Source organism: Manihot esculenta, chromosome 1 (genome assembly GCF_001659605.2).
Source record: "Manihot esculenta cultivar AM560-2 chromosome 1, M.esculenta_v8, whole genome shotgun sequence".
Lineage (NCBI taxonomy): Eukaryota > Viridiplantae > Streptophyta > Magnoliopsida > Malpighiales > Euphorbiaceae > Manihot > Manihot esculenta.
Window position 1 is genome coordinate 4,943,626 of NC_035161.2, and position 11,516 is coordinate 4,955,141.

At 34.2% G+C, this 11,516-nt stretch overlaps 2 protein-coding genes across 4 annotated transcripts; both read right to left on the bottom strand.

Moving 5' to 3' along the window:
* Positions 1-2,265: 2,265 nt before the first annotated feature.
* Positions 2,266-4,095, bottom strand: LOC110624764 (protein MIZU-KUSSEI 1). Its single transcript, XM_021770072.2, has 2 exons — positions 3,638-4,095; positions 2,266-3,527 (listed from the first exon to the last, which is right to left on the bottom strand). The coding sequence occupies exon 2, from the start codon at positions 3,350-3,352 to the stop codon at positions 2,597-2,599; it is 756 nt and encodes a 251-aa protein (XP_021625764.1). The 5' UTR covers positions 3,353-3,527; positions 3,638-4,095; the 3' UTR covers positions 2,266-2,596.
* Positions 4,096-4,346: 251 nt separating this feature from the next.
* On the bottom strand, positions 4,347-11,099 carry LOC110624776 (protein Dr1 homolog). Of its 3 annotated transcripts, none has more exons than XM_021770102.2 (6): positions 10,797-11,099; positions 10,594-10,664; positions 9,376-9,465; positions 6,020-6,114; positions 4,983-5,051; positions 4,347-4,715 (listed from the first exon to the last, which is right to left on the bottom strand). In XM_021770102.2, exons 2-6 carry the CDS (start codon positions 10,646-10,648, stop codon positions 4,554-4,556), a joined length of 471 nt encoding a protein of 156 aa, XP_021625794.1. In that variant the 5' UTR covers positions 10,649-10,664; positions 10,797-11,099; the 3' UTR covers positions 4,347-4,553. The 3 variants fall into 3 exon arrangements, with proteins under 3 accessions (XP_021625794.1, XP_021625785.1, XP_021625801.1); XM_021770093.2 differs by having other exon boundaries at positions 4,347-4,712; positions 10,797-11,097; XM_021770109.2 differs by lacking the exon at positions 10,797-11,099 and adding an exon at positions 9,836-9,910.
* Between the last annotated feature and the right edge of the window lie 417 nt (positions 11,100-11,516).

An 11,516-nucleotide genomic window follows, 5' to 3' on the forward strand; every position in this document is an offset into this window, starting at 1 on the left:
TCAAGTTTATTTTGTAATATAGTTATATTGCAATTGAAATTAATGGATCGAATGAATTAAATTTTAAAAAAAATTCAATGTTTTGACTGCTCCCTCTCTATCTTAAAAATATATATATATATCTTATGCATCTTTGAAAATGGTAAGCAAATTTTCTTTTTCTTTATCCAATTTCTGGTCCATTCCCACACCATTTTCTCCGAAAACAAACAAGACTTTTCTGCTCTCCCTTTCTGCAAAGGACTCTGAATCTGATACATACAACTTTGATCCATTATTTCCATTTCCATATTTAATGTACTCAGCAGACAAGCAGTGATAACAGAAGGAGATGGAGTGTTCTTTTAGGAAAAAAAATTTATTTTTTAAAATTTCCAACTTCCACCCAGAATTATTTTCTTTATTCCCAATTGAAAGTGGGCATGATGGGCCATAGCAAAGAGCCTATAAAGCAAAGAGAAAATAGAAAACCTAAGTAGATGGGCTTAGAGAAAGAGTATTAATGAGGCAGCTTTAGGCTGCTTTAGCATTGAGTGGAGCAATGATGATGATATAAAAGCAGTGTCGCCCTTTTGCTTTTTTTTTTTTTTTTTTTTTTTTTATGTATTGGCAAATTTAACTTTTGAATCTTTTGAAGAATGATGAGTAGATGATGATGCAATTTCAAAACACAACACAACATCGGTTTCTGTGTAAATGCTAATCTTAACGGATTGTTTGTGTCCCAGCTGTAACTCACACCCCATCTCAAATTTCCATTTCCTTTCTTCACTTTATCCACAAGTTTTTTTTTTTCATATTAAACTTTAAAATTTTTAAATACCTTTAAAAAATTTTCAGTCCTCTCAAAATATTAAAAAATTATAAAAATCCGTAAGGTTATAAAAAAATATTATTTTAAAAAAAACTTTTAAATTTTGATACTATTTACGTTCCAACCACTGTAAAGTTCTTTTAGGAGAACTGGATCTAAAATCTATTAGAATTCATTATGTAAGTCGGTTTATTAGCACAAAATCTAATTCATAATCAAGCAGACCGGATTAATTGAGGGCCGGACTCATAAGATGGAAAGTAAGGGAATAAGTCTAATTTTGCCGCAATTCTATCGGCATGAGTATCAGGAGAATTAAATGGTCGTCTAATGATAGAGAAAAGATAGATACATTCGTATGTACGACTCTGTTTAATAGAAATAGATGGCACTGTGTGAATCATTCCAGCCAAGTTTACTCATACACACATAAATTCTAGATCTCAAATCATCACATTTGATAGAGGAAGATGACTAAATAAAACCCTAAAACTTGGAGAGACAGAGGTAGCCATAATAAGTAAGAACAGTGCTAAAACAACCATGTGAAAAGAATTTTCTTTTTGAGGGAATAGAATGTTATTTAAAGTTTATGAAGAGCTTAACAGTGAAGCTTTAAGATTTAGCAGAAGAATCAAATAATAAGCAAAAAAGCAGTCAACAAAATGACAAAGCCTTAATTCAGCTGTCAGCATTTTCTCTTTTTTTTTTTTTTATTATATAAATTTACATTTTGCTTTTGATGACTTCTATGATTAGGCTTTAATAAAAATTCTTGGGATCAATCTACACAGAATTTTTCACTATAAAGCAATCATTGGAACATATTTACACTTTTGGACCAAATTCTGAAAATTTTTATTCCAGTAAATATGATTGCCCAAGTATCCCAACCCTAACAGCAAGATCAAAAGTGCTAATCTTCATCTTTAAGGTGTAGAAAGTAATAAAGTTTTAAATTTAAGATTCATATTTACTTATTTTTAAAATATTTTTTTTCATAATAAGAAGAAAAAGATTATCAAAAAAAGTTCAACTATTATCATTATGAACTCAATTTTCCCCTAAGTGAGAGAGAGGATGAATCCCCAATGACAATTTTCTTACCCATCAGCAGTTATAGGGGGGAAAAGAACAAAAACATTACTTTAGTTGCAAAAGCTGTGATTGTTGTCTGAATACACAAAATATAATTTGAAAAAGAAAAGGAAAAGAGATGAAAGAATAACATAAAGTTCAATTTGTTGGATTTTCTTTACTGAAAATAAGCATGATAGAGACTACCCATGTAATTATTATGTTGGCTCTTGATGGCCTAATTATAAAGTGTGATTGAGAAAAATAAGTAGATGATTCCAAGATGATAATCCCATATGCCAAAATCTCACACCCATGTTGGAAAAAGTTTTTCCACATTGATATTAGTGTGGCATAGAAAATATAGAAAGAAATTAAACAAAATGAGAAGACATTCATGATTGCATTGGCCTCAAAAAAAAAAAGCTATACATATACACCTTCATGACCCCACCTATCCATCATGTTCTATTGTATTTGCCCCTCCACCTACATCTAACAAAATACAAGTAAAGCTCCACTTACCCACCATTTTCTCAAAAGGAGAAAAGTAAAAAGAAAAAAAAAAAAAAAGGAACATAACAGAGCTCTCCATTTTCATGGTTCTTCAAGAGCTAAACATCTATGGCTAGCTTCCTGTTCCAAAATCTATATAGATAATTAAAGAAAAAAGATAGAAAAGGAATATGCAAGTAACTCAAAGTTCTAGACTCTAAGCAAATAGATACTGAGTTCAGGAGCACCATTGCTGTCAGGATTCATCATGTAGAAAGCTTCAGAATCTCTAGACCCAACAATTCTCTCAAACTTAGCTCTCATATACATGAGTTCACCATCAGCTCCAAGGTCACCTATAACTCCAGGCAACACACCAGCTCCCATTGAAATTGGCTCCACAGCTTTCAAAACTTTCCAGTCTTTAGCCCCACATTCTCTTCTAGTTGCAAAACCACATTTCTTCCCATTACAATAAGTCCTCCACATTGGCTCTTCAAGCAATCTCACTGCTTTATTTTTCTCCTCTTCTTTCTCCTTGTCACACTCCAATGCAATTCTCACCAACCCAGATGCCATTTCTCGAACCAATCCACTAATTGGTGTTGCAAGTTCTATGAGAAAAGCTGGAGGAGAATTGGGATCTCTTTGAAAAGCAAAATGAACATGCCCTCGCCGGTAGCCGAAAAGGGTACCGACGACTCTGTGGCCAAGCCCCAGTGGGAGATTAGATCGGTTCTTACCAAAGGCTGAAAGAACAGAGCGAAGCCTAGCAACTGCTACAGCTGGAAGCTTCTTCTTTGGAGTTAGCAAAGCAGCATGGCTCCTAGCATTTTCCTTTTTGTCTTCCTCAGTGGAGTTTGAGGAGGACTTGAAGCTTGGAACTTCATCATTTTCAGTTCCAATCTTTTTAGTCCAGTGGAAGTGCCTCTTAGAAGAGGAGGAATCTTGAGAGGCTCTAGCCATGAGTGATGGTTTGATTTCAATTTGAGAAAGGAAGATTAAGGAGAATGGCTTCTCCTTATAGATGGTGTGGGAAATGAGGGAGATTCCTGAGTTTTGAGTCCTTTCATCTTTTATTGATATGTGGGGCTTCTATGTAATGCTTTGTTTCTAGCCCTTGTTGTAGAGTAAGAGAATCCTGACAAAAGAAACATAAAGTGGCCCACCAAACTGATTTAGGAATGAGAGAGAGAGAGATTTAAGTAAAAAAGAAAGGAATCAAAGGGGACAATTAGTGTGAAATTTCACTTTCTTGTGGGGTAGAGAGAGAGGGATTTGCTTGACTGACTCTTTTGACCTGAATCCAAAAGCAGAAAAAAAAATGTCTAATACAAAATCCCATTAAAAAAAAAAACAAAATCCAACACAATTCTGGCTCCAACATCCTCACAGGGCAATGTTTCTCTCCCCCGTCGTCTTCCAGGGTAAACGTGCTTCAGGCAGATGTTGGGTTCTAAGCAGTAACCTAGGCGATCAGTCCACATTTCACCAACCTTGTTACTGACACCTCACTCCCTGTGGGACCGTTCATACAAACCAATGTCCCCGCCATTTGTTGGTTTCCATTTGGACTTCACCAAAAATTGACACATAATCTCACCCATGGGGTCCCACACGTCATTAGCGTTCCAGAATCCTTCAAGAGGCAATTGCACTTCCTTACAGTAAGGTTTGCTCTGGAACAAAAAAATCGAGGTTAGCTTTTTTTTCTTGCTGTTTAAACTATGCATTATTACATTTATCTCAAGCGACCCAAGACGCTCGAATCAAGCGTGATGCCCTCTTGACTATCTCCTCGTCCTTTCAAGCTAATACATTTCCTTTTCAAACGATGTAAAGTTAAGTCAGAAGTGACCAACATGATTTGGCCATAAATATCCTATGCTTAGTGATACAAGTAGGTATGACATGTCTATGGTGAAAGTACTATAATTTAATTGTATTTTTGAAATGGATGTGGATTTGGACTTGCACTAATTACATTTAGGTTATAGAAATGATAAATAAGTTTGAGATACAACTCCAAGTGCACAGCGAAGTAGGCTAGTGCACTTGCCAAATGACATTTTGTACACTATATCAAGAGAGAGGGAGAGATTAGACGCACAAAATGAAGAGTCAAGGATGCTTGCCTATGGTTTTAACAAAATAAAAGCCCCTAAGGTTAGCTCTCTAAACTTCGGTCACTCTCTGGTTGCTTGGTTGCAATAGCTCCTCCATTCATTCTTGCACGTGCCTCAGCAAACATCCTTTGCTGCTCTGCTGCTGCTTCTTCCTCTGTCATCTCTGCTCCATTGCTCCATTTACCACCTTTTAAAGAGTCCTGCTGGAAGGTATCCAGTAAAAAAAAATATTTTCAGGAAAATATATTTCGCAATGCCCTCACTATTGTTAATTTTTCTAATGTCAAGCTAGTTTTCTGGACTATGGTTTGATACAGAATTAAGAGCATAAAAGAAAATAAACCCAAGATGCTTTATGCGATACTAGCAAAGGTTGGACCAAGATTATATCAGTTTCACAAGTTCTGTAGGCTCTGGTCCCCAAAATATTCTCTGAAGATGAATAGGACCATAAGAAAATGGTGAATTACCATAGTCTCAAGCTTGTGTTGCTCGTATGCAGCATAAACCTCCTCGATGTACTCACCAAACCCAAGAACCTATAGACCAGAAAGGAATCAGATTAAATTTGAAAATAACATGGGTTAATCATTGAATCAAAATACAGAACACACACGATAGATACCAAAAAATCCTAAATCTTGAAATTAACAGCCCCCCAAAGAAAAAAAAAATACCCCTTCAGAAGAGTAAAAAAAAGGGAAAATTTTCTGGGATCAAATCTCAAAAGAGACTATTAGTTAAATATACCCATATGATCATCCAAAAGGTCAAAAGAGGAAAGAAATTGCCAGTATACAAGCAAACAACAGGAAGATAAAGACTGCCAATCATTTTAGAGGACATAACAGAAGATCAAATTACTTATGTAATTGATCGGTATTCGCCTAGAAGGAAAAAATTAAGGGGAAAAACCATTAATTCACCTAAATGTTAAACCTGTAAAGGGCCTGTTTGGCATTGCTATTAGAGCTGCAATTAAGAAAAAAACTTATAAAAATAATAGTTAGAAGACATTAAAAATTGATTTATAATTATTTTTGACATAGTTTAGTCATGAGAACGCCAAAATAATAAAACAATTTTTTTCTAAATTGCTTTTTTCAACAACATCTAAAATGACGCTTTCTCTTAAAAGCACTTTTCTAACCCTCCAAAAACTCAAAGCCAAACAGGCATATCTCCAGCTACTTAATTCAAGTTCTTTTGTATTGCTCCAGCACCTTAACACTAGTGGCAAAAGGATCATAGGGATTAGAAAGAAAAATATGGTGCATTAATTAGATGAAAATTAAATGAAAAGAAAACATAACTTAATAATGAGCGAAATACTAGAAAAACAAAATCAACAAATTATAATAGGAAATTTAACAATATTAATAAGTATGCATAAAGCACTTTTAAAAAAATAACAAGGACACCATAGGCGAAGGGAGCATATTAAAGAATGAGAAGGGCACTTTTTTTTTGATGAAGAAGAAGGCAAGCAGAATATATTAGTAAAAACCTCTAAGGCTTTGAGCACATGCTCAGGCGCAATTGTCCGTTTCTCCTCTCTACTGCATACTTCATTGGACTCTGATGACACAAGGTTTATAAACTCTGCAAGAGAAACTTTTGTCAGTTACGAGTAAAACATAATTTTCACATCTATTGTAAAATCCACCAACAAAATAAAAGATTGAGGGAAGCAGAAACGCCATTGAAGATTTACAATAAATATCAATTACAAAACTATAAGTTACCATGAGACAATCAGTACAATGTCAAACAAATCAACATTTTTAAGTAAATAAAATCTAAAGCACTAGCACAAGTTGCTAAATTGGCTTTCTTATGGACTCTAACTCTAGTTATCTGCAGTAGCTTATTGCAAATGAAATAAATTAAAGCCCAATCTACACATTTGCATTGGGGGAATAAAAATGTATCTTGTATTTGTTGCACTTTCTTTAAAAGAAATGGTGGGGGCCAGCATCATCTTTGGTAGGCTGATCTAAGAACTTCCCCAGGTTGCTTATAGAGAGCACGGGCTCAGGCCACATATTTCGTTTCCATTAATTGATGACAATGGATTTTGTGACAGAAATAGGACAATTTCTATTACTTTAGAAGACTGAAATGTGCCTATTGAAATCCAATATCCAGAAGCAGAAGTGATCTTTACAATATATAACTCAAAATATAACAAACTTAGCAGTCTCTGAATTCAAGACCTTGGAAAGGAAGAATTTATGCCTCAAAGGTATTTTGTTCCGTTGTGGGCATGAAGATGTGTCATATACTGTTGCAAGCAACATTAGCAAATAATTCAAATATAAAAGGGTTGACTTACCAAAAAGAAAACAATCCTGATGTTTGACTCATGCATTTTGATCCTTTTCTCAAAAAGGAAAAGGAGAAAACAATTTTGATTCTTCGATTTTTTAAAATTTAAATAAAAGATGTATCAACCAAATCAATGTGTTTCTTCATGAAAATATCTATCAATCTACCTACACTTGGTCTCACCCTGAGCGAGTGTGTGAGCGTGTCAAGGGTGAATTAAGAAATAATCCCCAAGTAATGCTATTATTAACAACTTGGTCCCTATACTTTTAGAAGCTCATTAAAAAAACCCCAAGTTTTGATTCCATGGAACAATTCCGTCCCCACCAGTGTTGTTAAGGCTTAATAAGGCACTGGGCGAGGCGACCCTTCCTCGCCTCGCCCGGCTCAGGCGAGGCTCCTCCCTTGAGGCGAGTGCCTCAAGGAGGGGGAGGCAAGGGCATCAGGCAGCTGAGGCGTCGCTCACGCCAATAATGTATAATTACTTTTTTTTTTTAAATTTCAAGTTTTAAATGGTTTTAAGTTAAAAAAATCCTAGAGACCTTTTATTTTAACATTACCCAGCAGCAGCCAACGAGTCTCTCCTTCCACAAAGCCTCTCTAACACCAGGTATGTCTTTCTCAGTCTCCCTCTCCTCTCCGATTCTCCTCTCCCTCTCTTTCTCTTCTTCTATTCAGCCAGCTGCATGCCTGCATCATGCTGTCATTTTTTTTGTCTCTCCTCTCTCCTATCCTCTCCCTTTCTCTCCTTCTCTTCTCTTTCTCCCTCTTCAGCCGGCTGCAGTAACCTGCAATTTTTTTCTCTCCTCTCTTCCTCCTCTTTCTTTGCTTCTGTTCTCTCCCTCTCTACATTGCTGTCACTACTAACATTTCTTTCCCTAACAGAAGTGAGCAGCCTTTCCCTCCCTCTCCTTCAACTTCAAGTAACATAAGTTAAGTTAGTGATTTTATTGTTTAATTGCTGGTTTTAAATTTCTGCATTTGTCGTAGATTTGATTTCTGCAACTGCAATTAAAGAAATAAAATTATTAATTTCTGATGCAAATATTAATTCTGCAATTAAAATTATTAATTTCTGCAACTATTAGTGATTTTATTGTTTAATTACTGGTTTTAAATTTCTGCATTTGTTGTAGATTTGATGATTAATTTGATGTTCTTAATTTTATTTAATTATTGATAATTTCATTTTTGGTTAGTTATTTGGTTTAACTATGAAGATTGAATTACTATTTTAATTGTGGGAAATTATTAGGCTTACTTAAAAGTCAAAACATTACATTTTCTGCAATTCTGAAATTATTAGGTTTACTATTTTGATGATTAAATTCTGTAATTATTGCAATTTTGTTTTAATTTGTTTACGATTCTCTTATATTGTTGTACATAATATATATATTTTTCATTTGAATACGTTTTTTCCTTTGAATGTGGGTTCATTGATGTGTTTGTAAGTATATATATATATGTGTGTATTTAAAATATATTTAAAAAAGTTTGGCTTTTGTCGCCTTTTTCGAAAAGGCGTCGCCTTGCATCTCGTCTAAGGCGATAAGGGACCTCTCGCCTTAGTGTTGCCTTTCGCCTTAACAACAGTGGTCCCCACCAAACTACTCTTATAGAAGAATGATGTTTATATATATTTATTAATAATAGATCGACGAAAATAACAATGGCAAAATTTAAGGATTCAATAGTCATTTATTTGAAATTTGGCCAACAGAATATGCTGAAACATACTAAAAGACGTATGGAAAACTAAAGTATATAAAACAATTGAAATTTAGGGACATTAAGAGTTTTTCAAAATACAATGATCAACTTATTAATAGTGGCAATACCAGTATACTTTTTTTTAATAGGGACTAAATAGTCATTTAATTGAAATTTGGCTAACAGAGTATGCTGAAATATTCTTAAAAGTTAGACGGAATAATAAAGTATCTAGTGAAATTAAAATAGGGATTTTTTAATAAGTTTTTCAAAATAAAGATATCAACTTGTTATAATGGCAATATGCAATGACATTTTAATGTTTGTGCTTTGTGATGACAACCTCTTGGGACTTGTAGCTAGTCACTCTTTCTCTTGGGCTGTGCATGTATGTCCAATGTATTAAGGACAATAGACTTCAATCAGCCACACATGAAAAGGGAGGCTATCATACAGATTTAACATAAAAAAAAAAAAAACTAGTAGAAAATTACTCATGCATGCATTTTTTCCTCGATCATTACTATTAGGAAGGTGAAAATCTTCAACTTGTGGATACCTACAGGCACTATAATCCATTACTCAGCAGTTCAGTGGTTTCTAAGAACTTAATAAAATGGCACTCGATAATAGAACCAATGGCCTTGCCAAACATACGGAAGGAGAACAAAGATGAATGGTCCCATAATGAAAATCGGAAAGGTAACTAATCAAAAGAACATTTTGAAGCCATGAACCCATTTAAAAATGATAACAATCAAGAAATATATGTTAGAGATGTAAAAATTAAAGCTAGATACAAGCACAAATTTTAAAACGCACCTACACAACACTCTATCAAAAGATCTTGAGCATCTCTTGCAACACGAACATCTGGGGGTAACATCTCTTTAATAATTTTTGTCATAGTTGCTGGAAAGAAAATTATTAGTTTGTCAGAAAAGCAAACAACAAAAATGAGATATGGAGCACTACTTTCCAGGCATGAAACCTGGTTCACAATGAATCATTACAACAAGAAGCAATGTTAATGCATGGGCAAGCACATACATGCATCTTTGCAGTGTAGATGTTAGGCCTCATAGAACAGAGGCTAAATCAGCACTAACAAGTGCCAAAACAAGGCAGATGCTTTGCATCCACCAAAACCACATTATAATTGCAAATGCAAAGCACCCTCTCATTCTGCTACAAACTAAATAAAAAAAGTTGGCAACCTACTATATGTACTCTATTACTAAACAAATAAACCTTTTAGAACACTAGAGGAAAAATAGCCCACCTAAATCATTGCCACTTCAAAATGCAATTTTATGCTTCCAGACTCGTCCTAATCATGTTCTTCCACAACTTGCCACTAAGAGAGTGTTAGGTTTGGGTTTTATGCCATTAGAAAAAAGGGGAACTAGCATCAGCAACTACAAGCACTACAATTACTTAAGCTAGCAATAACAATATTCATAATAGAAAACAACAGGTACAAGCATTGAAAAGAAAATTCCATAATCGTCATTCAAATAAGTCTGTCCAAAAAGGACTAGCCTCACATGATAGCTATAATGAACAGGTCAAGTCAAGCAATTACACCAGTTCAATATCGCCAATTTTTATTCAAATTATACAAACTTAGACTTACTGAGCAAAAGCTTCTAAAGTTATAGAATCCTGATATAAAATCTATTCATTTAGTTACCCAGTGAAAAATCTCAGTAACACTATTCATAAAGCATTTAGTGAATATAACTCAGACTTGTTTTGCACACCATAAATGAGAAAGCACGTTTATAACATCTTTATACATAGTAAAAACCATTCTAAAATTAAATATCTTATATTCAATCAGCATAATATAATTAATATTTACAATTATACAAAGCAAAAAGAAAAAAAGAAAAATTTTAGACCACTGCAACTCAACTAGCAGTTCAAATTTCGAATTTTCAACCCTAAAAGAAATCATAAAAATCACAAAACTGACAACCTAGGATAATGAAGGGGAAAAAATCAGCAAAAATGACCTACTTACTCACACAAGTTTACCTTTAGGAAGCGACGCATCCTCTTTCGATTTACCCACAATATCCATCGGTTCCATCTTCAAAATTCAAAACCTAATCAATAAAAAAGATCAACAAGAAAAAAATGAATATAACCATATATGTAACTGAATCGAAATGAACCAAAGTGAATAGATCCGAAACAAAAAAAAAAAAAAAAAAAAGATACCGAGAGAGTTCACTCACCGCGTCAAAACGTGAGGAGCAATAACGGGAATCTACGGATGCAGAAAACGAGCCAACCGACTCACTATCGGAGGTGTGGCGGAAGAGATCAAGCACGATAGGAGGAGGAGGAGAGGCATCGTTGATATATGGATCTATCGGAGAAGGGCATGATTTTGATTTTCGTCGTCCTCTTCTTCACGATAAGAAAGCCAGGTCTCGCTCCCAGACGATTAGGGCACAGTACAGTCCTCACCAAAAACAGTTCCTTCGCGTACGGGGCACTCTCTCAGTCGGGTTAGTGGGACTAGGACCAATAGAGCTAATTGGTGGGTATGATACACGAACTCATTGGCGCGTTAACTAACTCTGGGTTATTAGATATTTAGTTTCTATATATAATTTGTAGATATTTATGTTTCATTCATCGTTATCACATGACATTGCGATATCCATTCGCTTGTCGTTTCGTTCTTTATGCATTAAAAAAAGAGATAGAAAGTGGGCCTGGCCCAGTCACTGCTTTTCTTGTTCCTTCAAGACTAAGTTATCATTTTGGATAATTATTATTAAGTTATCGTATTTTATTAAAATTAATTATTTAATTTTTTAGCCTTATTAAAATAATACTTTGATTTGCGTTCAATAAAAAAAATTATTTATTGAAAGTTTTAAATTAAATATTAATACTACATTATTTTTATATTAAAGACAATAAATTTAAATATTCGACCATTAAAA

Bases quoted from the DNA above. Each gene is read 5' to 3' on its own strand.
- LOC110624764 (XM_021770072.2), bottom strand. From the start codon at position 3,352: ATGGCTAGAGCCTCTCAAGATTCCTCCTCTTCTAAGAGGCACTTCCAC.
- LOC110624776 (XM_021770102.2), bottom strand. From the start codon at position 10,648: ATGGAACCGATGGATATTGTGGGTAAATCGAAAGAGGATGCGTCGCTT. The intron at 9,466-10,593 runs GTAAACTTGTGT...TTTTCTTTCCAG, and splicing joins GGATGCGTCGCTTCCTAAAG to CAACTATGACAAAAATTATT. The intron at 4,716-4,982 runs GTAATTCACCAT...GATACCTTCCAG, and splicing joins AACACAAGCTTGAGACTATG to CAGGACTCTTTAAAAGGTGG.